This window comes from Sebastes umbrosus, chromosome 18, assembly GCF_015220745.1.
Source record: "Sebastes umbrosus isolate fSebUmb1 chromosome 18, fSebUmb1.pri, whole genome shotgun sequence".
Taxonomy (NCBI): domain Eukaryota; kingdom Metazoa; phylum Chordata; class Actinopteri; order Perciformes; family Sebastidae; genus Sebastes; species Sebastes umbrosus.
Genome location: NC_051286.1, coordinates 20,290,045 through 20,316,362, shown reverse-complemented (window position 1 = coordinate 20,316,362; position 26,318 = coordinate 20,290,045). Strand labels below are relative to the sequence as shown.

The 26,318-nt window shown below is 41.0% G+C and overlaps 1 protein-coding gene across 3 annotated transcripts in view; it reads right to left on the bottom strand.

Moving 5' to 3' along the window:
- Window positions 1-8,932, bottom strand: part of runx2b (RUNX family transcription factor 2b) — a 47,138-nt gene extending 38,206 nt beyond the window's left edge. For all 3 annotated transcript variants that reach the window (XM_037751443.1, XM_037751445.1, XM_037751446.1), the window contains exons 1-2: window positions 8,305-8,932; window positions 7,961-8,084 (exon numbers count right to left, since the gene is read on the bottom strand). In XM_037751443.1, coding sequence (XP_037607371.1) covers window positions 7,961-8,018 — 58 coding nt within the window. In that variant the 5' untranslated portion in view covers window positions 8,019-8,084; window positions 8,305-8,932. The remainder of the gene's footprint in view (window positions 1-7,960; window positions 8,085-8,304) is intronic.
- Between the last annotated feature and the right edge of the window lie 17,386 nt (window positions 8,933-26,318).

The window sequence follows — 26,318 nt, the reverse complement described above, 5'->3', positions numbered from 1 at the left end:
TCACAGGAGAGAGCTTTGTGTGTAACGGAGGGGATTTTGCAGTTTTGCAACATTGCTGTACAAGCAGATATTGTTCGAAACTTTTCTTTTTTTTTTTTTTTCACAGCAAAAGTCATACAGACTTCTGACAATTTGCAGCAAAGTTGTAAACCGGAAAACTAAACCGGCAACACTTTCTTTTAACCCTCTTTTTAGCCTTTATAAGCAGTACGTTAACACTTAATGAACAATTTATAACACACTGTAATGCAGTTTAAACAGATATAAGGACATTTTTAAGTGTCTCTTAATGTATTTGTCAACAGCTATTACTCCAACTTTGAAGCATTCAGTTTGACAATACAATATAACACTAAATCATCTAAAATTAAGTAAACGCAATAACGTTTTGCAATCTAACGCCACTAACTTATTTAACGCATTAACACAACTTGGGATTTTTTGGTTGTAGCGGGCTCAGTATTTAAGCTAGAGTGAAGATACTGGCATCACATGAAACTACAAAACCTAAGGAATCCATTGGTACCAACCATGTCATACAAGCTTGTCGCGAAAGAAGCTAAATAACGCTCCAAACTTAAATTCTGTCAAGGAAAAACTGTCATTGCCATTTTCAAAGGGGTCCCTTTACCTCTGACCTCAAGATATGTAAATGAAAATGGGTTCTTTGGGTACCCTTGAGTCTCCCCTTTACAGACATGCCCACTTTATGATAATCACATGCAGTTTGGGGCAAGTCAAAGTCAAGTCAGCACACTGACACACTGACAGCTGTTGTTGGTGTGTTATGTTATGATTTGAGCATATTTCTTTATGCTAAATACAGTACCTGTGAGGGTTTCTGGACAATATTTGTCATTTTTTTGTGTTGTTAATTGATTTCCAATAATAAATATATATATACATTTGCATAAAGCAAGCATATTTGCCCACTCCATGTTGATAAGAGTATTAAATAATTGACAAATCTACATTTAAGGTACATTTTGAACCGATAAAAATATTAAATATTTTAATCGATTAACAGCCCTATCTAAAATACATATTTTTTATGAATTATTTTAAAGTGTTTGTTTATTATCTATATTTATGAAGTAATTATTTAACCCATTCACTCTGGTTTAGTGAGCGTTCAGCTCTGAATTGCGCGGGGTGTTTGAACCCTGTGATACTTGCATGCAAGTCTCGTTCTAATTATATTTAATAATGACGTATGTATTTATTTACAAATACCCCTCGTTTACTCGCCATGACAACTGAGCAAACTCTGCTGACGAAGGCCATGTGATGCGGGCGAAAGCCCCAGGAGATATCTGGCGAGTGAACGGGCAGTTTATGGATTATAAATGTTCACAAATACTTCAATAAACACTTCAAATGTCCTAATATGTGCTTACGACTACACTATAGTGTGTTTTAAACTATTTATCTATTTAAGATTTTATATGCTGCTTAGAAAGGCTAAGTAGGGGGGTTAAAAGTGTTATCACGTAACCTTGTAATGTTTTAGCTTTTAATCTCAATTATTTGCATGCTTGTTTCCCCCCTTTTCTTTATTTCTCTCTCTCTTTCTCTCTCTCTCTCTCTCTCTCTGGAGGCCACTTTACAGATGAGCGCTACCTTTTCTAGCTTTCCACTTCTCCCCTGAGACTTGTCAATATCAGCTACACACACTATTCAAAGTTCAAAGCCTAGCATCCCACTACACACACCTACGCACACTCTCCCGGCCCCTTTTGTGTCTCTGGGGCATATTTAATTTCAGTGTCTGTGCACACATTTGATTATGCCTCCATGTGCGTGTGCGTGTGTGTGTGTGCGCCACAGGTGGTACGGTGCTGGTGACTCTGCTCTGATTATTGCGGTGACCAGAAGCATCGCCGCCCCGTCACATTTGTCATCGCCCCTTTCCTGAAAGCGTGGGTGGGAGGGGAAGGATGGAGGGTGGACATAAGGGGAAGGAGAAGAAGGAGGAAGGAAAGGGAAGAAGAGGAGGGTAGATGATGGTAAATGGCCACCCCCGCGGTGCCATATGGGAGGTGGTTTGAAAGAGTCCTGTCTTGTGTTGCTCTTACTCTATGAGTGCAAACCGATCCTTCCCTTTGTATCATATCTCTGTCTCACTTACTCTTTTAATGTTTCTCTCTCGCTCTCTAATTTTCTCACTTTTTATCCCTCGCTCTCACATGAAAGAATATCATCGAAACCCTCTCTTCTACACACTCGCAGGACTTCAGAGTTATCAGACCACCATTAAAAGGCTTGCGTGGGCGTTGCCGAGTGGGTGGGCAGTCTGATTTTCAGGTGTATTTGATCTGCTGTGTTCACACCTCGGCACTGGCGGGGGGCCCACTGTGTGGGCAGGTAATTTGAGCAAATTAGGAGATGGGGGCATGTGTGTTATTAACGACACCCAGCACCCTCCACTGCACGTCCACCTATTGTTCCCTCCTCTACACGCACCTTTCTTTTCTTCCGCTCAGAGTCCCCCCTGGTCCCATCTGTGCCTCCTGCTCGACACCCAACAGTCCGGTGTATGGAATGCACACACACACACACACACACACACACACACACACACACACGGTGCACATGGGACGGGGGCGGCTGGAGGGAGGGGATTGGTTCCAGGTGCCAGTTTGAGTGAGAGCATTAATCAAGCAGACAGATCTTCCTGTCACAGACACCTCCAGCAACACTGTATGCACTCTTTACAGTGCTATGCCTGCACAGTAGTTACTACAAACCCCACTGTCGTTATTCCGCGACATTGCCACATACTAAACTCCCATTTAAAAACACTAAGTTTCTCACTGAAGTCTTTTTTAAATGTGCGCTGAGTGACAAACGACTTGTGAGAAAGTGAGTGTTGATACCAACGTCTGAAGACACGTTGTAACAAGGTGTACTTATCCCCTCAGACAGCCCTACTGATCTGCTGCCAAGCTATTGATCACAGTCAGAGTTCGCCAGAGCTCTTTGATGCTCCGTTACTCATCTTGTTTCACCTTCTCCTCGGAAAAAAAAAATCCAGCAGAATCCTACCCTGTGTTTACACTCACAATTCACAGTGCGTGTTACCTGATGTAAATAATCAGAATTGCTTAAAAAATATGCCTAACACGTCCAACACGCGCTGCTCTTTTCATGACCTGCTGGTAAGTAGGTTTATATATTTGGGAGTTTTGGCCTGAGTCAGAGGGGATGCCGCATTCCTTTAAGATTAAACTAACAAGGGGGGAAAAACCTGCCCTTTTTCTCCGGCGTGGGGCAGAACAGGTAAGGCCTTGTGTAGGTGCTGCGGCCGCGCTCTCACTCACGTCGTTACGGGCTGAACCCAAACATCCAGGAGGCTCGACACTCCATATTTCCCCCTTATAGAAACACAGGAGCGTGGAAGCGAAGCCGCCTCGGCCGTTTCGCGGGGAAGCAAAGAGGGGGGTAGGGGGGACGCTAAACAATGCTGTTCAGGTTTCCTGTGGTTTGCTGTATCAGCTATCTTCTGCCTTAAATAACTCAAAGAAGAGAGAAAAGAGAGGACATGAGCGGAGTGAAAGAGGTATATGAATCTGGGTTATAATACTGGTGTTCCGTTTCATTAGGGTGAACCGGTTCCAAGATAGACCAATTTTCAAAGTGTTAGGTAGTTACTTCCTCTCTGAGGGCTTATATAGGATAACGGTAATTCGCCCAGCATGATGCAATTGAAATGGATGAAGGGCTGCAGGATCTTGTTAAGTGTGAAAATAGCACAAGCGCCGCATTAAAAGCCTCACTGGCTAACGCGATGGCATTAAACTACCTGGTAATTATGGTGCGTTCAAAAAAATCATAGCTTTCGCGTACAGTAGCATGCAGGGCTATCCAAAAAACACACACACCAATTTGGCTAGAGTAAACACAGCAAAGATATTTGATTTATTGAGAAAAAAAGAGAGAGATGTTAGCACTCACGGCGTTTAACAAATAGGCTTTATCACTCCATCGGGGGAAATTGTTTTTTTGAGTCTATTATCAACACAGTAAGCGCAGTCAATTGGCAGGTTGCCTTATCATAACAGTGTAATTAGCCCCCCAGCTACTGAATATGGGCATAAAAGAAGGGATAATACACAGTGCCTTGGGAGTATTTACACTGAACTCACTGTTTGTTGTTGCAGTCTCCGTAATACAGGAGTGAATGTGATCTCACTCTGCAGTGAGACTCCCATGTTTCAATAACTCCTCACTGCTTCATTTGGAAGGAGGAGAAGCAAAATATTGTGCACATCTCTGCAGTTCAGAGGACGAGACGACAAAGCGTGGCAGTCGACGCTACAGAAAATTGATTTATTGGTTGAATTTGTATCACCTTTTCATGGCTAAAATATACTCTATGGCCTTTGCGAACAACTTTACAAATTAAAAGAAAAACTTTCTCCTGAACTTTCACATCAACAGTGGGGGGAGGACGTATTTCAGGCCGTTCAAATCACAGGTTACAGGAACACTAGCTCCCCTGACACTCTCATTTAGACCTTAATAAGTGCCTACAGCCTCTTTAGGGCCATAATCAACCCACCATTCACTGTTGCTACATTATGAGTGAAAATACAGACTAATTAATCTATCTTTGATTAAACACTGATCACATTAACACTCTGATTACCCTCAGGAATCATGGAGACTAATGTGAACCTCCAGCACTAATAAGTCCTAATAGCTGGTGCAAATACACACACAGCACCGTTTTACTCCATCAATATGACCCTACTGGGATTAAATAACATGTTTGCCTCAGAGGTACAATTAAGCATTGCTAAATAGAGTTCCTTTGAGCCTGGAGTTAAGGGAAGAGTCTTCTCTGCACAGTAGCAGCCAGTGAAGCGCTCGGATTTTTCCCCCTGGCTTTTTCAAATTACCTATTGATGAGTGGGCTTCACGTCTCTCCCTGGCTAGGGTGGGGGGAGAGAGGAGGAGGAGGAGGGGAGGATGTCTGGTTCACTTTTAAGATGTCTCCAAGAAGCAGGCCTGTGGTTAGATCTAAGGCAACACTTATGCAACAGAAGCTGCCTTTCTCAAATACATATACGGTTTCCCTGCAAATTATCAGAGATTTTCTTCTGGGGGAAAGTTTTCCGCCCGGAGTCTTCAGATATTTACCCGCTTTTTTCTTTTGATCGTGTTGATTTGGGTCCGTCTGTGTAAGCACTTTTTTTTTTTTTTTTCTTCTCTCTAATGCGACTGCACAACTTTACTGAACGATAATTGCTCCCATGACTTAATTGTCTATATGTAATTAAGTTTGTAATAGAGAAAATAGGCACTTAAATGTTCCCCAGAGAGCCATGGTGGTTGAGTGGGTGCCACACATGTTGAAGATTATTCTGCCCTCCTCATCTGATCTGCCAGTCTGAGGAGTTATAAAAAATGTATTTGAGGCAATTAAATGAGAAAAAAAAAGCTTGATGTAAATGCCAAGACAAATTTTAATGAGCCCCCTTTTTTTCTCAATTTGGTATATTTGCCCCGCTCCCCTCAAGTCGGCTCAATTTATCGCTGGGAATATACACTCAAGTCTTAAATTAAAAATGTCCTTAAATACAAATGTAGGGACGGGATGGAGTAATGTGGCTTTCTAACTAACAAAACATATTTTGTAACTTGTGTTCTCATAAAACTGGCTGACGCCGGACAAAATGATCCAGGAGAAACATTGGAGAAGGAGAACTTGTACTTGTACTTAAGAAAATATATAAAATCAACAGAAGGCAAGACTTGAGCTCAGTTATATGTATGTATATCTGTATGTTGCCATGTGTTGCTATGCATATATCTGTATGTTTCTGTGTACTGGCTGTGGAAACAAATATCCCTCTTGGGACAAATAAATCTAAAATATCATGTTTTTGTCCACCAAATGGATTCAAGTTGTGAGGAAGAGACAATCAATACTTATATCTCAAAATCAAGATTAACAGAAATAAATAGATGTTCTAAAATCTAAACTTTATGTAGTAATTTTGATATCAATTTCATCCTATTTCAGTTTACTGAATACCCAAAATCAAACTTCATTCAAACTCTTTTTTAGACTAAACCAAAACCAAAATGTTTACGGTGCCAATCCTAATTTTTGCCAGTTCTGAGACACTACCGTAAACTACATTTATTTATTTTTAAATCATAAATACAACAGAAAGCGCTGGTGGTCTTGCAAAATCACATTGCGCTGTCAAGGGGGCTTTTTGTGGTTGCACTGACAGATTTACTACCCAGATGTTCATAAACAGGGGCAACATCAATGAGCCGCAGCACAATATCAATCAGCAATACTTTATACGAGGGAAGAGATTAGTGATTATCTTTTCTCCCTCTCCACCTGAACATCTGCACACAGCTGCTCCTCTCTCTCCCTCTGCTCACAGCATGCTTTCAATTTCCTGCAGCGCGGCTCCTCTCGCTCTCCCGCGCCCCGACCCCAGAGACACACCGAGGGGTCAGAGGTTAACATGGTAATAGGTGGTGGTGATTGGTAGAAGACGCTCACTCTCTCCCGGCTTTCAGAGCGTATTAGGAGCCACTTCTGCTTCTGTGCGGAGCCGGAGCCCAGAACAGCTGTGCCTGACCACGGAGCGACTTCTTAAAAACATCTTTTAAACATTTGATTTGGACAGAGGAGAGGAGGCTATGGACCGAAGCAGAGAAAGGGGGGAGGCGAAAGGGGGGGTATATTAAACTGTCTATTCCTTGTGTCGCACGGGAATGAAAATGTTTGTTTGAATTTTGAAAATTCATCTGGTAAACCTAAAGACATCATTTATTCTGCTGATTAAATTAGATTGTGTAAAGAAGCTGTCACAATAGAATACAGCAAACCGAAAACAGAGGCTGCAAACTGCAGCGTGAAGGTTGGCCTTCACAGGTAATTGGAAATCATAAAGTTGACACTGCTACTGTTCACAGGTCTTGAAATTGTGTGGTCTTATTTTCTTTAGATCCACTTTGGGATCCAAGAAGGATCTTAAATATATGATGGGACAAACAAAATATAGTTGGAAATTGAATTGAAAAGGGTTTTTCTGGAGCAAATCTTTGAAAACAAATATTTTTTAAAGGGAGAAAATACAAATCAGGAGTTATGTTATACAAACAAATTTATATTTTATCTTTTTTAGTCATTTGCGGAGAAGCAACAAGTCAGAGTGAATTGATGGATTGAAGTTCGAATGAATTATTCCAGCACAAATGACAAATTAATTTCATGGAAGTTGACATGGAGCAACTTCTTGTTCAAAGCGGATTTATGTCTGTTGATTAAACGCTCCCCAGAGGCTGCAGAAATCTATGCTGATTAATTAATGACAGCAGCGCGGCTGAACAATTTCAGGAAGCGATTACAGACCTTTCTTGGCATGCTAATCGATACTTCTTCCCTACGCACAAACGGAGACACCCAACACACACGATCCAGTAATCCCCACATCTTGTTTCAATGCTCGACTGTAAACTCTCTTGTGCGGCGTCTGTTTACGTTTGTCAAAAATATCACCCGTGCTTTTGTTTTCGGTTCCGCAATGGCATCGCTTTATAAATCTAAGGGTACGTTGCACAAACATGTCATCTTCCTCTTTGAGAAATATTTATAAACATCACGTAGAGTAAATACTGGAATCTCTAAATGCAGAGAGGGTTTTTTTTTTGTATTTGCGCACCACAAAATGCCTTGATGATAGTTGGGTCTTTCTTCCACCACAAAAGCTTGGACCTTGATAGCAAGGTCCTCAATGACCTCAGCTGATCCCCCCTCCATTTATCTGGACCCAAATCCTTCAATCAGATCCAAGATCGTTACCCCCTTTACCCAAACCCCTTAATTCCTCTATCCAAAACCTCAACACCTGACCCCAAGTCCTCCCCGTGACCCGAGCCCCTACAACCCAACTCCAGACACAACAGCAACCGGCGAAGCAGTACTCACCCCAGAAGAAGTTTTGTTGACATGGTGTCACTGTGCTGAAGAGGCTGTTAGATGCCATAGCTGCCTCTGGTTGCAGCAAGCCCCACTTTTGTTCCTCTGTGGTTTCCGTGACCCTTGACACGTCCTAAACCAAGAGCACGCAGCGTGTCATGAAGAAAAAAAAATGGAAAAGCCATCCACAAGACATGCTTTTACGTATCAACTATTTGGATGACCACAAGTAACAACCAGGTCTGGTTTTATAGAGCACAAAAAAAAAATTGCAGAGGCAAATATCGCCTTTGCGGATAGATCAGATGGTGTCGGACTTGCTTGCTTGGCGAGTGTGGTTGGAACGTACTTACTCGCTTAGCGCCGTCCTTGTGACTGGTGCTGGCCCGCGACGATTAACCATTTACACTCCGGGTCGCCCTCAAACACCAACCCCGAGCCGCACGTCTGTGGTTCTGTGGTTGTTTGGGAGGCGAGCAGAGCCCTCACACAACCCAAAAGGCACCAGCTTTAAAACTCGTCTCTTTCCTGCCCTCCATGTGCCGTCACTGGAGAGCCTGGGTCACATGCCCTCTGACGTCATCACGGCACGGCAATTGGGAGTGGGACAGCCTACCGTTGTGGCTTTCTTCCCTCTCCACTCCTCTCTCCCTGGACTTTTTTCTCTCCTCTTTGGCTCCCCTCCTTCTCTCTCTTACGCGTGGTTCAGCAGCGTTTCCAGGCTCTCTGGGGGATCGGGGTCTGACGCTCCCATGAGTCAGGAGGCTTCAGTGGGGGCAGCTTGTTCAACCGCCCATGCCTCCTCAGCATATGGGGAACAGCGCTCTCTCTGCTTTGCGCTCCCTTCACTCTTTCATCCCCCTCCCTCTCTCTTTCTCTGACTCGGCTGCTCCTTCCCTCAACTCCTTTAACAGGCTGCCGTGCTGCTCCTGTCTGCCTCTGAGCAGGGAGAGCTGAGCTTGGTAAGATTTGAGGGTGTGAGTGAGGAGCGAATGGCTGGCTGACTGGCTGGCTCGCGGTGTGAGACTGGGTGTGTGTGTTTGTCTGTGTATGCATGTGCAGCAGGGAGAATGGGGAAAGAGAGAGACAGAGAGGCTGGGTGAGTGTGTGTGCGAAGAGAAAGCGGAGGCGGCGTGAAACTGCTTATTTACAGACGAGTGTGTGAAAGCTGCTTCAGTGTCACTTCTGCAGCCTGAATTTGCCTTTCTCCACGCTTTTTTCTCTCTCATTTCACGCTCTTTATGCCGCCGTGTCACAGACAGTAGTCATGTTATTGTGTCATTACTGAAATGTGTGTGCGTTAGGGCTGTCAATCGATTCAAATATCTAATCGAGATTAATCGCACGATTGTCCATGGTTAATCGTAATTAATCGCACATTTTTTATTTGTTCAAAATGTACCTTAAAGGGAGATTTGACAAGTATTTAATACTCTTATCAACATGGGAGTGAGCAAATTTGATTGCTTTATGTAAATGTATGTATATATTTATTATTGGAAATCAATTAACAACACAAAACCATGACAAATATTGTCCATAAACCCTCACAGGTACTGCATTTAGCATAAAAAATATGCTCAAATGATAAAATGACAAACTCAACCCCAACAGGCAACAACAGCTGTCAGTGTGTCAGTGTGTTGACTTGACTATGACTTGCCCCAAACTGCATGGGATTATCATAAAGTGGGCATGTCTGTAAAGGGGAGACTCGTGGGTACCCATAGAACCCATTTATCATTCACATATCTCGAGATCAGAGGTCAAGGGGCCCCTTTGAAAATGGCCATGAAAGTTTTTCCTCGCCAAAATGTTGCATAAGTTTGGAGGGTTTTTTAGCCTCTCTGGCGACAAGTTAGTACGACATGGTTGGTACCAATGGATTGCTTAGATTTTATAGTTTTATATGATACCAGTATCTTCACTCTAGCATTAAAACTGAGCCCGATATAAATCGCAACTTTCGTTAATGCGTTAAATAAATAAGTGGCAACTTTGACAGCCCTTGTGTGCATGAATGCATGCACGCCCGTACTGACCCTTTAATTGGCTCTCATAGAAGCGATAGACGGGGGCGATTCCTGTAAGAGCCCGTAAATCGTGACCACCTGTCTCCTCTGTGAAAGAGATGCCTTCTCACAGTCTCGCTAACACTGGGAGACACACACACACACACTATAAAACAGATACCCTGCAAGAATGGCCTGCCAACATGTAGTGCAGCGCAGGCAGCTCATGACAATCAACGATGAATCACCGTCACGCTCAACACACACACACGCACAGATTCCCACAAACGCACATGCAGTACACAACCTCACCCGTCGCGGCTCGTCTTTGATCAACGACCTTAGGTGTTTGTTTCAACACATCAAAACACAGGACAGGGTGTTAGTACAGAAGCAGAGGAACGTGTGGAATGAGAATTCAAAAAGGTTCGAAAGTACATTGTGTCAATGGCCAGTGGGAAAGTACAGTGTGACTAAGCAGTGAAGAGAAGAACAGTGCTTCGGGCTCTTTTCTTATGATTTGTTATTGCCAGTGGGAACTAACTCAATCAGTCATTTGAATAAATCTGTCACTGTTGTTTAATTATAGCCTGTGATTTAAAGAAAATAAAAATATGTCACGTTGTTCATGGGATTCGAGGTATCACTCTCTGATTTTTAAACGGAGGTGAACAGAATTTTAAAATTATTGAAAAAAATAACGTCTTTCTAGAAACAATGTTCCAACTACTATGCACGTAGACAGTCCTCACTGTGAGAAGTTTTCATTGGAACTACTTTCTACCTAAGAAATAGTCCCAAAGAAAACTGTTCACGGTGTTTTATGGATTATACATGTTGCTGCTGAATTTTTCTTTTTATGTATTTCTTTTAACAAATACTTTACTTTTACCTCTTTTGCATTGCTGTGGCAGCAGAAGATATATCTCAAAACTAGGGCTGCCAAACGATTAAAATATTTTATCACGATTAATTGCATGATTGTCCATAGTTTATTGTGATTAATCACACATTTTTTATCTGTTCAAAATGTACCTTAAAGGGAGATTTGTCAAGTATTTAATTCTCTTATCAACATGGGAGTGGGCAAATGTGCTTGCTTTAAGCAAATGTATGTATATACTGTATTTATTACTGCGAATCAATTAACAACACAAAGCAAATGTTGTCCAGAAACCTTCACAGGTACTGCATTTAGCATGCATTTGACTATGACCTGCCAAAAACTGCATGTGATTATCATAAAGTGGGTATGTCTGTAAAGGGGAGACTCGTGGGTACCAATAGAACCCATTTTCATTCACATATCTTAAAGTCAGTGGTCAAGGCCATGCCAGTTTTTCATCGACAAAATTGAGCACAAGTTTGTAGCGATATTTAACCTCCTTCATGACAAGCTAGTATGATATTGGTTGGTACCAATGAATTCCTTAAGTTTCATATGATGTCAGTATCTTCACTCTAGCTTTAAAACTGAGCCTGCTACAACCTAAAACTGGCAAGTTGCGGTAATGTGTTAAAGAAAATTAGTGCCATTAAAACTCACTTTGCGTTAACGCGCTATTATCGCATTAACTCTGACAGCCCAACTCAAAACCAAAATTCTTTCAAGACTAGATAGATACCAAAAGAGGTAAGTGATAAAATATGTTAGAACAGGCAGAATAATGTATTTTTAGACATAAATGAAGCATTTCTAAAAGTAACTCTCTAAGATCATTTGTCTTAACAAATCTGTTAAGGCAGTAAAGTTACAGTAATTCTAAGAAGCAACAAAATCATAAGCCTGAGATAACACAAAATCAATTTACAGTTTATAACATTAAATCTAAGTGAGGTCAATAAACAAATTAGTAACTCATGTTTGCACACACAGGAAATATGGAGATATTTGAGCTAAAAAATATGAATAATAAAAGCATCTGTCTGAGTAATTAGGTAAATAATCTGTTGAAATACTGAAAATAAACAAGTTTCATCATTTAGCAAAGGAGCCCTTATTTGTTTCAAATCTTAACGACCTCAATAAGGTTTTAGAAAAAAAGTCGCGAATAAAAATGTCAAACATGAAATACAAACAATCCCCACAAATTCAACGGCACAACAGCATTTCCACACGTCTTTGCCACCGACCTTATTTTTGTGCAGTGAAACATTTGCCTTGGCTCGGTGCTTTGTAAATATTTGCTGTCTAAAACAAGAACATGCCTCTCGAGTTGCGGCGCATGTTACAGAATCCTTAGGGAAGGCCTATTCAGGAGTTGCACACACTCTGAATATCCCAGAACGTACACACAGATACACACACAGTACTCACAGATTTAATCGATCATGTCAACCGTGCAGTTTACCTTAATGCTAAATATACCATTCAACAACAGTCTTCCTTAATAATCGTTGCACTATATGGTTTGGATCTCCAGTGCAATGGCAAAGACAGGCTGTACATAAGCTGTAGGTTGGCACTTGATACTTCAAGAATAATATTCCAGGTCATGTATAAACATTTTTAAGGTTATTGTGAATGGATGCTTTGCTGTCAGAAGCATTAAACTTTAGGACAGAGTGCAGCACCGCTGTTCTGAGCCACAGTAAATTACACGCAGTATGATGGGAATATAATTTGCACATCGTGATTGAATCTAAAATACTGAGCGAAAAAATAAAGCATAAATGTCAAAACCTCAACTCTCATGGCAGGAAGCACAGCTTCTTGGGTGGCATGGCATGTGATAAACAACCTTGATGGTGAAAATCTGAACTGTGATGATGTTGAAGTCTCGGATATCTCTGCATGACTTCTTTAAGAACTGCAGGGATTGAAACTGCAAAGAACGGAGGATGTTTTACCCCGATACAGTAACAAAGTTTAGCTAAAGTCGGCCAAACATTGTTTTACTTGCCCAACTTTCGGTCAGGTCAGCGGTTCACCCACCTTAAGAAAACCACAACAAACCGTTTTCCATCGCTGAAAACTTTGAACCACAACCTCGACTCGTGTCTATAAGCAAGTCTGGAGATTTAACTCAACTGATGATCACCCCTGATCTAATCCAGAAAACATGCAAATTAAAGGTTTTGATTTTGTTTTCAAAAGTATAATGTTTTAGGGGACATTTGGCAAATAAACAGTTTGGTTAAAAAAGGTATTTTTTGAATTTATTCTGGCCTGATTGGAGGGATTTTTGCAATTACATCGTTGGAGGAGCCAATGATCTGAAGTTCGTGTGAGTGTTTTAATTTTTAAATAGAGCTGTCAAAGTTAACATGTTAATAACACGTTAACGCAATTTTTTTTTAATGCCACTAATTTTTTTAACTTGTGATTTTTAGGTTGTAGTGGGCTCAGTTTTACAGCTAGAGTGAAGATATTGGTATCATATGAAACTAAAGAAAACCTAAAGAATCTATTGGTTCCAACCATGTCATACTAGCTTGTTGGGAAGGAGGCGAAATAATGCTCCGGACTCGTGCTAAATTTTGGTGATGAAAAACTGGCATAGCCATTCTCAAAGGGGTCCCCTTGACCTCTGATCTCAAGATATGTGAATGAAAATGGGTTCTATGGGTACCCATGAGTCTCCCCGTTACAGACATGCCCACTTTATGATAATCACATGCAGTGTGGGGCAAGTCATAGACAAGTCAGCACACTGACAGCTGTTGTTGTTTGTTGGAATTTGAGTTATGATTTGAGCATATTTTTTATGCTAAATGCAGTACCTGTGAGGGTTTCTGGACAATATTTGTCATTGTTTTGCGTTGTTAATTGATTTCCAGTAATACATTTATACATACATTTGCATAAAGCAAGCATATTTGCCCACTCCCAGGTTGATAAGAGTATTAAATACTTGACAAATCTCCCTTTAAGGTACATTTTGGACAGACAAAAAATGTTAAATAAAAAATTATTTTAATCAATTGACAGATTTAAAATATCTAATTATACTGTGTACGTGTAGAAGCAGTGGAGAAAGTTCTATATAATATATAGACAGTTCAGTTAAGGGAGGTACCGCCAGTTTGGAAAGGCCTTCATTTTGCTGTACAGACAATTTTTGTAATATATGTCCTCCTTGCTGTAAAAAAAAATGCTTTTATGTGAAGGTAATAATGTTTAAGGCTGGAATATGATGTGGAATATAATATTTCATTCATTACTGGCTCTCCACTGGTGGCCGTATACTACACTTGCTATACTTGTGTGTGTGAGTGTGTGTGCGGAGCTGAAGAGCCTGGCCATACTCTGAGCTCTGGCCAAGGTCTGCCCTGAGGACTGTGGTCGATGGCCCACCCTGCCAGACACTTTCTCTCTCCTACCACTCAGGACCACACACCTTCAAATGGACTCGCTTTTGTTATCACAAGCTCTCGCAGAAACATAATAGAGGTATCATGTGTTGGAACATGCTTTAAAATTACACATGCTATTAACACAGTGTGTGTGTGCACTGAAGAGCTGCTGCTTCCCTCGCTTTGTCACAGCCGAAGAACTTCGCAGTGGACTTGTTTTCATAGAAAATTATGTCTTGCAACAGAGTATTTCTGGAAAAATATTGGGGGATAATGATACCTAAGATGAGTTAAAATTAACTCGGACTGAGGCCGTCTGTGTTCGTCTCTCTGCGAAAGCTAAAAATGACGTGACATAATTAGCCCGGAGCAGACGTTACACACGTGGAGGTATTACAGTATTAGAAAAGGAAGGGCTTATTAATAGCCGTGTTGGCTCGTGTTGTGTACTCTCCCTGGCGAGGCATCAGAACGGCCCGACCGGGCAAACAGGCAGGTACAGTGATTCACTTTAACAGGCGACATCTGTAAAACGCCAAGGTAGTTTACACTGTGGCCGGGCCCGAATTAACGTGCTTTCATTGGAAACAAACACCACTTGCAATCAGCTTCTGTTGGCCGCTGCGCCGCTGGTGTGAACGTAAATATCTCCTTACAGCGCTTGCTGAGGCGGGACGGCGACCTGGACCCGTAGACGTACAGCGAGAGTCACAGAGGGGGGTTCACTTTAACTCGGTCCAAAACTCATGGAAGTGCAGAAACTTAATCTACGACGCCGCGTCGCCAAGAGGATGTTGATGTTCTGTGTGAATTGTTTGGTAAGGTACAGTACGGTATATACTTAATGAAAAGTAGATATTTTTCTTTTGGAGTCCAGCGGTGGTATCTACATCTTCCAGTGACTTAAGGCCCTTTCTTGTGGTGTCTGGACAGCTGTTTTTGGAGTCGCAGCTATGAGGGAAAACAAAGTCGGCCTTTAAGTAATAAGGGGAAATGTTTAATATCGAATGGCGCGCGCACAACCTAAACACACATTAAAAATAGCTCTTGGAGTTGCGATCACATAAAATTGCAAAAGAAAAAGGGGTAAAGTCAGATCACTGCGATGTGGCTGACCACTGAGAGACTCTTTTTTTTTTTTTTTTCCTCCATTCCTCATTTTAATCAAGACCCCGGTCCAGTGTAAACAGTGCCTACCTACACTGCAGTTCAAACAGCGAGGCCCGCTGAGACCCAAGCGATGATTTCTAAATGTTCACTGACAACTCGGTTTAATTTGTGTGCTAAGTAGATGGAGGTGGACTTATATATATCTTTCTTACTTGGCACTCTCCAGCTATTTCTCCACCTCTGTGAAACTTTATGGTTCTCCTCAGTATGAAAAGCAACACTGGTCCTCCACACGTCCTGCTGTCTGGTTTACATATGCCATGCTGTGTTAAAGGTGAGGACAGGTCCAGCCGCTGAGACCTGATTTGAGACTTAACAGCGGCTTCTTCAGACCGAAAGACTAGCTGACCATGACTGAGGACCTCGTGATGCTCCTGCTACTACTGAGGTTGGTACAGTAGAGTTGCGGCCACTGGAAACCCTGTCATTGTGTGGTCAGTTGTCAACAGCTGAGAGATTTTACAATAGCTGCTAGGCCGAGGTCGACAGAGTTCAAGCGTCTGAACTGCTAAGTCAGCGTTATAATTACATCGCGCCGATGATACAACTCCACTACAAGGTCACATGATGCCCCCCCGGACGCAAGATGCCGTCACTCTGGGCAAATGTCAATAACAGAAATGACTGTGTGTCACGCGCACGGCAAGTGTGAGGAGGAATAAGTTAACTCTGCGCTGGCCGTGACTCAAATCTGGGGGGTCACGACAGCCAATCGCAACCTGAATGAGCTTACACATAAGCTGCCCATTATGTGTCTCAGAAAGTCTTGCTGTCGAGAACAAAGTACGCCTGATGAAGGCAGACGGCTCACTGGAGAAACAAGCCATTATGAGGAGGAGTTCGGCAGTGTGTCACTGACAATGGGGCAAACAAAAGGCTCTGTTGTCTTCTCCGGTCGGTGGGTTATTTCTTTTTTTCTTTTTTTTTTTCTGTGGGGTTTTTGTGATGGATAATTGCCCTCCTCACATGATTTCATAATGCTGTGACTCGTCTTTCAGTCCCTGTGTAACACAATAACAAGATAAAAAAAAATAAGAGGGGATCTAAATCTGAATTTTTGACATTGTTTAGAAGTGGCCGCTTTTCTTCATTGTGGTGTATAATTTTAGAAAGATGTACGAGCAGGACGCCGACTTGAACCAGTCATAATACAGCCTGCAGCACAGGCGGGCAGGCCAGCTCCCAGAGTTTACTGGCTGTATTGTCTTAGGATAATCATTTAAAACTGTACCATAGTTTACGGCTTTATATCTTACTGCTGTCTGGATATCAAATTCAAATCAGATGGGAATACTCAGAGTTGATTTATACTGAATAAAAAAGGAAGTAGTGTGTAGCATTGTACAATTATATTACATCTGACATTTATATATCATTTTTACTATTATTTTCAACATTAAATAGGAGCATAATAAAGCTGTTTAGTAAGGATTTATAAGCTGTTATTTATCACCTGAACCTCTTTAAAGATTAACGTTCATGTCTTGCTGACAGCAGTATACTACAGTCTGCACAGTGTAAATGAGAGTCTGTGTTGCTACCCCAAGGATTCGGTTGAACTGTAAAAATTGCTCTCCACACAAAGGCGTCTGCACATGTACTGTACGTGCACTGAAGAAACCCCGAGGCATTGTCTATTAGATGCTTGGTAGGTATGCAATCTTTTCTCTGAGTCAGCAGAGATCAATCCGGGACAGGCCAGCCAAGGAATGTATTTACTTCTCACGAAAAAACTTCAAACAGAGAGCACAAATCACATTATAAGGTGCGCTGGAATTTGACTAATCTAACAGCATACTGACACGTAGGAATGCATATATATGACTGGGTAAAGAGCACTTGTAAACACTTTCTTAAAAAGAACCTGCATTCCAGTAGGTGCCGTTAAAACACGCATGCAGATTAAATATGCTTGTAAAAAATTAGAGGCTTACTGTGCTTCTGGGAGTCGTTTTAAAGAGAAAGCAAGAAACACACGGCCCAGTTAAACAGAGGTGGGTGTTCTGTGTTTTCATAGAATGTGACACAGGAGAAAATATGAGTTTAAATGCATACCTGAAATAAATTTCATGAAATTTTGTGGTTTCTCACACGAGTGATTTCTTCATTGCCATAGGAAATATTATATATTCTTCTTCTTAAATACAAGTAATAATGTTATTATGTGAAAATGCTCCATTACTATTTAAAGCCCTGAAATTAAATTAAAAGACAGAAGAAATATAAGCAAAATGTACTATAAGTATCAAAAGTAAAACTACTCACTGTGCAGAAAGGTGGCCTGTGTGAGTGGTATATTATTTGATATTATAATCTTGGGAGGTCTGCGCTCTCCGGGTGCACTTCTAGTTATTATTATTTTTATTTTTTTTACTATTTTCCAGCCAAATCTTAAATACTTGTACCACCACAAAAAACAGTAGCAACTATGCATTACAAAATAAAAGGCATCTCCAGATTAAATGAAACCAACAGCAGCTTTGTGAAGGCAATCAGTCACTGAATGGAATATATTTTTTAATGTACTCTACTTACATTCAATGCAATGTATATTTCATGTATTACAGTATGTCCTGGGGTTTAAAAACACTGCACTCAGAACATTGTGAAATAAAATGAGTATTCATCAGACTGAATTAGTGTGGCACTGTTGGCTGTCGAGGTCCTTAAATTCAAAACTCCTAAAAATATATAACATTTACAAGCATATTTCTAATAGCTAAAGATAAGAATTAAGAAATTTATCACATGCAGTATTATATTTGGTACACATCTTTAAGATGGAAGGATGGAGCCACTTTTATTATATCGCTTTTCTGTCTTCCAAAAGTTGTAGCGGGCTTAGTCTTAAAGCTAGTGAAGATACTGGTATCATATGAAATTAAAAGTAAATCTAAGGAATCGATTGGTAACGACCATGTCATGTTAGCTTGTCGGAAAGAACTCTCAATAATGCTCCAAATTTACACAAATTTTGGTGAGGAAAAACTGGCATGGCCATTTTCAAAGGGGTTGCTTGACCTCTCGAAATCGCAATAAGATCGTATCGTGACTTAAGTATCGTGATAATATGGTATATTGGGGCCTCTGGTGATTCCCACCCCAACACTGAACTGTGCCTTGTGGCTGCAGCGCATTTAATGCAGCAGGAAAAATCATTCATGAATCCTAAATAAGCAAAAAGACTTCATGTGGTTCATGGTGACTTCCAGCACTGTGCCTCTCTGTAGTAGGAGCACAGTCTTATAATAATGAACAGAATTAAGATACTTTTGTGCCCTTTTTATCCAAACAGTCAAACACAACTGTTCCAGAAACGAAAGGAGTACAGCTGCACTTAAATGAGGCTTTTAATGTGTCTCCTTTGAACAGTCCACTGGCATATTGTTGCCTCTCCAACATCATTTTACAGATGGTGGTTTTGGGATGTGTATATGTGAATTACAATGACTCCTTTTTTTTTTTTACTCTCAAAACATTCCAGCAGCCTGTGAGATGAAATGCTGGAATCTGAGGCATGATGCTAATTTGAAGACAGAATAAATCTATAAATCTGAGTTTAGTCTCTCGCCCGGGGATATACAGCCATGATAATTACAGGTTGACTTTACAGACATGCAGACATCTCTCATCTGTATTGCTAATAGTATAACCAGCAGGCTGCTACGTGCTTACTCAATGTCTAGCAGTAGGGGTGAGCAGAGGTAAGCTGTAACAATGATATCATTATAAAGCGAGAAATCGGGCGTCTCAAATTGCATGTTGTTATGACTGATTGTTATGATTTACTGCAGTTTAGAAAGAATTATCTGTTTGTTGTTAGCGTCGGTTGTAGGATTATCCACTAATTATCATCCATGAATAATTCTGAAATCACAAATGGAAATAACATACGCGGAGGCGCAAAGCCAGATGTTCAGTCTGTGTCATGGCATTAGCTGGCAGCCCAGAATTAAAACATATTTGTGAGTACATCGCAAACGCTTTGATTTTCCCCCTCGCGAACAAACAAACAGGCATCCCCTTCCACTGGCAGCATGACTATCTGAGGAACATCTAACACAAAGCATAACGGATGATCTGGGAGGACAGTGCTGCATCTGGTTGTAGTTAAATCCTTGTTTTGCTGTGTCCTTCAGACTTGGTGCCATAGGCCCAACTGCTCAAGCAAGTAGAGTTCATATGGATGCAAAACCAACATGTGGTGCCTGGAAGACTCCCCACAGAGGTCAGCTTCAGGCCTCACCGGCCCAGGAGACAATGGATGAAGACGGGGTGGATTGGATCGCATGGTGCGGGCCATGAAACGAACACTGGAGAGAGATTAAATAGACCGTTGGCCACGTGGGGAGCTTTATTGAGCTAGAATTGTAGAGACGAAGCAAAATGCTCAGATTTAATCTACACTGTTAAAAAAATGTCTCCTTTTCCTGTTTCTCATTTTATTCCTTCATGAAGTTTAGAGTTTTCTCAGCTGACTAGTTGGGCTGGATGAGATCCACATTCGAGGCCAATCAGAGCAGGTGAGTTTCCCCGTCCAAACCAATGAAACCCTCTCAGTTCTCCAAGACGTGACGAATTTCTATGCGCAACGCTAACATGCCCTGGTTAGCGGCCTTTCTGCCTCCCCCTCTGCATTCGTAGGAGTTCATCAGAGGCAGTTATATTGTTTTTGCATGGTCAGACTTTTCCGGGTATTTTTGCGGCCTCCTGTTTGCACACCTGGCGGAATTGTGAAAGTTTGTCTTGGGTCATGTGTGTTTACCCACCCCAGGCCCCAGAGGTGACCCCATCACGCCACCGACAGGGAGGCCAGCACTTGCGTGTGGCGATTTCCAAAGTGGCCAGGCTTGGAGACGGGCCACACTGCCTGTGCTGCCTTTCAGCAATCTGGCCCCGCTCTGGCTGCGCTTAGAGGAGAGGGGTGGTTGGGGAAGGCGGGGGACTTGTTGGCAGGGCCCTGCAATGTTTTCAGAAGCACAGACTTCTGGCAGCATCGCTCAATATGATGGAGAAAAATGCCTGCTGCTAATGAAAGCCAGCAGTGTCTCTCGAATTGGACTACAACCCGAAAGGCATTATGTAACTGAGATACCGTAAACATTTCAAAATTGTCTCTCAACAAATTATCAGTGTTTATTTTTTCCACATTATATCTGATATTTCTGAAACAGCTTGTAATTGAAGGAACTGCTCTGAATGTAGACTACGTTTCTTTTGGAACCGACGACATTTTGCCTGCAATTATTTTTCTATTTCATTATCAAATGGTCCTTCGGCCAGCGGATTTCAAGATGGCACGAAACCGGCATAGTTTTTGGATGCTGAGACGTTATTTGTAAAGAGGACCTAATTTGTATCCTTAAATAATCAAAATACAAAGATTGACTTTGTGGCTTTAGGTCAATGTTTTATTTAGGATGTGTAAATTTAAAACTGACAAAATCAAGACCCTGCCTTATCAGAGATGTGCAAACGCTGCAATAATCAGCGACTGCTGAATGCTCCTCATTCACTCGTGTTTTGATAGCGGTGTTTTTTGGCCCGGGCTCAGTCTCGCACCTACAGTATGTATTAGTCAAATATTTATCTTGTTCAGAAATACGAGGCTATATTGAGATGGGAATAGGGTAAGATGATTTAATGGGCACACTAGAGGGTCCTCTTGGGTGCCAAAGTTTTTGCAATTTCGGTGGTCTTCTCTCGGAGATCAGACACCTGAAGGGTCGTTTAGGAGACCACGAGATGCCATGATTCAAGACCCACTGAGGGGACATGAAAGTGTGCAAAAGATGGAAGGGTCCGGGTGGCAATTACTGCTCATCAAGGCAAATTTCAAAGGGTGACTAAATTGTTGGGAGTCTTGCATATGAGAGATTTACAGTTTTTTCCCTTGGTGTCTTCCCTAAAGAGTCAGGGGTGGGGAGGCAACATTTTTTATGTCTGCACAGACATCATCACTGCACAATAAACTGTAAGCTCGTCTTCACTGGAGGAGTGTATGAAGTTAATCAAAACTTACATTTGAAACGCAGAAGCATTCCAGCCTGTCCAACTTACATATTTGCTGGACTGTTTACTGACTCGAGCAAAGTACAGTGTAACCATTTGATCCCACTGAAATAACAGAAACGAGACATTAAAGACAAAATCTGTCTCGGTCTTTATTTGGAATCCCAAATCCTGTCTTTGACTTTTATACTGCGGACCGGCATAGAAAATGTGATTTTCCAGGATATTTAATGAACCGACTTTCACTCAAAATAGATTGAAGGAACATTTCATCCTTAAAGCTGTTTCCTCTGGAAGAATTCCTCGCTGTATTTGAGAACTGAAGAAGTTTCTAACTTACACATCGCACTTCATATATCACCGTTAATGTCAACTGTCATAAACGTAAGAATAACATTTGTCTTGTTGTATTTTCCTCCGTGTCATGAAATTTGATGAAATGTTCTGAAGTGTCTTTTGTGTTGTCCTTTGGATAACCAGCTGCAGGCATAGATACTTCCAGAAGGCACTACTAAAGTTACAGCATGAGGGGAATCAATCAATACACCCGAGTTCTGCTTTTTCACTTCAGAATGTAGTAACACTTAATCACTATACAGTTCCTGGTTTAAAAGCATTGAAAGTACTTGTAAATTCCTTCATGAATGACAGCTTATTCATTAACTAATAATGCAGAGTTAATCTGTGGTAATTCACTTTCAGACAACTGTTTGCACTCCTTAAAACTATTTAAACACATGCACACACGATCCTTCTTTTTTTAGAAAACACACATTTATGTTACTTGTCAACACCAGATGAGTAAACAGAACACTTGTTCTTGTTAAAATAAGTTGTCACTGATGTACTGTATTTTTTAGAAAGGTAACAAGTATATAGTAGTGTGTTGTTCCAAGGAGGACATACTGTACAGTATAATGAGCTATGCGCATATATTTTGAAGATTAATGTTGTGTACATAATTAGTTGTGAACAGCCCTGCAGTGTTGGAGCTAGGATTGTCTGGGAGGAGGTTAAATGGGTCATAAATTATTTTCTACAGGGTCATTTCTCCATGAAGGGGGACAATAAGCAATACTGTTAAAACAATACACCAGTTACGTGCTGCAAAATTATATTAAAAATCATATGAGAATTGAGATTCAATAAATACGTACACCTTGTGGCCACTTAATTAGGTACAACTATACAATTCAATGCAATCCAATACATCAGGTTTGACATCGTCAGATAGGTGTTATGTATTAGGGGTGGTGGAAAAAAAACATACAGCATAGTATCGCAATATTTTGCTTGGAAATATTGTACTGATACACGGATGTCAAGTATATTGATCTTTTATTATATTAAAATATTTACCTCTTAACTATCCGACGGCCCACCGGGCCCCTGCCCGGCCGCTATTCTGTCTTTCAGAGGTTGTAGCAGGCTCATTCTTAAAGCTAGAGTGAACATGCTAGAAAACTACAAAACCTAAGGAATCCATTGGTACCAACCATGTCATATTAGCTTGTCAGGAAGAAGACTAAATAATGCTCCAAAGTTTCTGGCATGGCCATTTTCAAAGGGGTCCCTTGACCTCTGACCTCAAGATATCTGAATGAAAACTCTGAGATGAACAGAGTGAAAACTGCATCTTATTAGATAAAACAGATGTTGACAAACTGCATCATTTGCAACTGAAAAAGGATAATAAATTGCAATATATATCGCAATATATCGTATCACAATACTCAGCATATGGCAAAATGTTTATGAAATCATAAAATCATATAAAATAAAATACTGTAGGATGATCAATACAATGCACTTCTTGTTTTACCAAATGTGTAATATATGTACCGGTATTTTACATGAGGTCAACAACAAAACCAGACCAATTTACTCAAATCGTTTGGTACACATTTAGCGACAACAGCTATGGTACTGGGATACTTATTCATTATTCTTTAATAGTCATTACATTCAAAAGTGGCAAGCTGCTGCTCAACTCTCATGCTGAAGATCCTGATTAAAGTGATTAAAATATATATGTGATGATATATGTTATGAGTTACTGAATGATTACGACTAGAGGTAACTGCTGTCTATAGCTAAAAAGTACGGGGCTGGAAAGTGTGTGAGAGAGTTTGTATGTAGGCTATGTAACAACAATGTTTTTCTAACAGCAAATAGACGCAATCCTTGCTTTTATGTGTAGAAAAAGCCACAGGGTGGCATTTATTTACTTAACAAACCATCTTTATCATAACATCATCCATGTATTGCTGAAATGGCCTGCCAATGGAGTGACAGCTCAGACCAGTTGATATTCTTGGATTGCTTGGTTCTGAAGGGCAAAACTTGAAACGCTACTAAGCCTAGTTTAAGTGTCTACTTCAGAAGAGACACTGTTACTACCAGATTTGTCAGAAATGTGTTGTTTTATTCCCTTTAATACTTCCACTTTTACTATGTCTGAGCTTGTGCATTTGGTCAAGAAAAGAACTGACGTAGCATTTTGATAATCCTCTGTGAACGTTCCTAAAGGTTTCATAACACCGACAAACTTGGGTGGCCGTGATAAATGACATTTGACATTTAGAACTGCTTGCATTCATAACAGTCATTACATCAGTGTTCCCTAATGGTGGTTCTTATTTTAATGGGCAGGATTATATGAAAGGCCGTGACGTTTATATTGAATCTGTTGCACCTAATTAGAGGGGAATGGTGGATGGAAGGCTCTGCTTATTCACAGGCACAAACCGCCAGACCAGATTCACAAATATCCTTTCCTCCAAAGCGACCGCAATGCTTTTGTGTTGTTTCAGGTACAGTATTTCCTCATTTCATTAATTTCGGCAAACCTCAAAATAAATGACGTTATACACGTTGCATTATTCAAATTGAACAGGACATGAATTTCTCTCTGGCGCCTTAATTCTGCAAAAAATACTGCAAGACTTTGGGAAGTTCAGGTTTCACAGTATCAAGGCTCTAAAAACTGACATTAACTTTTGTTTTGAGAGCTAAAAAGCCACGGGGGAGCCATCTGAGGCCCAGTGTGAACTGCTTCTACAAAGTCTCTAAGCAGCAGCAGCAGTTATCTGCCCTGACCTTCTCTTATAACCAGGGCCAGGTTTCCCTTAAGCATCTTTGCGCTACAGTAAGTTCATCGAAGTTTTACCAGAACCTTAATGTGTCAACATGATCTCACTGCAAAATGCTTTTAAGAAACTTCACAGAGCCAAGTGTTCTTCTGCCATATAAGGTTAAATGGTTACACAGAAAATATATAAACCATAATTACAGCTTCACAAAACACATATTCATCAGATAGCTCACTCTCCATGCACAAACAGGCCTTAAGGGAATTGGCTGAGTTGTCCCACCCACTCACTTTCTCAGCTGGAGAGAGCAGAAAGACAGACTGTCGCAGATGCTCTGTATGTGTAATATAACTGTATGAATGTGCCTGTGTGATATACAAGTGACTCATCCCTTTTCTTATAAATGCCTTCATTTTAACTTCAATTTATTGTCATGACAGCTGTGAGATAAAATATCACCAATGCAGATATCGCCGCTCACAGAGGCGAATCATAAGAGACGATGACTACCCACCTATTGAAGGCATGACTGACTCTCAGGGCCGTTGCCAAGGGAGGGAGATCCCCTGCTAAACAATATGATATCACTTAATCCCGCTCCTATTCCCCGAGCAGCCAAGCCTTCATAGGCTTTCCACTCAGCAGTGATGACTGGGCTCTCTGCTGATGAAAGAGAGCAGAGGCCCATTAAACCTTACGACTCATCGGCTCATCTGAGTAATCTGGAACAGGCACAGAGCTGGGGGAGCAGAGAAATGATAGAGAGACAAACAACTGACATTTATAGGGTTTAGGTTCAACTTTTAAAGCTGAACTGAAATTAAAATTTTCCAAAAGAAATTATTCTTGGTGTTTGATTTGACATATTTGGTCATGATTACCAAAATTTCCAAAAAGAGGAAATAAAAATTGTAACTGCGGTAATAGCGCCTCCTATCAATATCAATTCCAATGGCAGCACAGGCAGTTAACAAAGTGGGGAGCTAACATTGTTAGATGTCACTTAGAGGTAGAATTTACAAATCACTTTGCTGATTGGAATAGATTCTTTCAGCTCAGTTCAAAGATTCACAGTCCCTGACTATGTAGTTTGTTCAATTTCTTCTAACTCGTGTTAAAAGTCCAACTGAAATCACATTTAGTTCCGATTTTGTAGTCAAAAATAATGTCAATATGTTTTTTTTAAAATAAGGACCACATCAGCATCTAACTGGACCGAAGTGACATTTGCGACGCGTGTTCATGTTTGTAAGCTAGATAAGGGGACTAATGGAGAAAGCTAATGTGGGTTTTTGCAAATTGCACTCAGCTGCAAAACTTTATGGCTATGTTTGCGCTACAATATCATTAGCACAATATATTTTGTGAATCATACCTTGAGACGGGGCAGATAGCGGTAGCAAGCGATGTACAATTCATGGTGCTATCAGCGGCCGCAATCCAATCTTTGTGAATTTGCCCGTGAGTTTGCATTGAAAATTTCACTATACAGGTGAATAAATAAATGAAAGGAACAAAAAGTTACGTAAAATGGGAGTCAGTGCAAACCAGGCGGCAACCTCCGGGTCTGAAAAGTAAAGCCAATGCGGAAGTGCCTTAAACTTGGATTCTTTCTAATAGCCAGCAGGGGGCGACTCCTCTGGTTGCAAAAAAGTCAGGTTGTATAGAAGTCTATGAGAAAATCAACCAACTAGCTTCCACTTTGTGAGTGGAATACAAATTCAACAGCAGGATGGGTGCTGCTGAGTTAAGGGTCAATGTTGTTTATAGCCAATGCTATGTGGG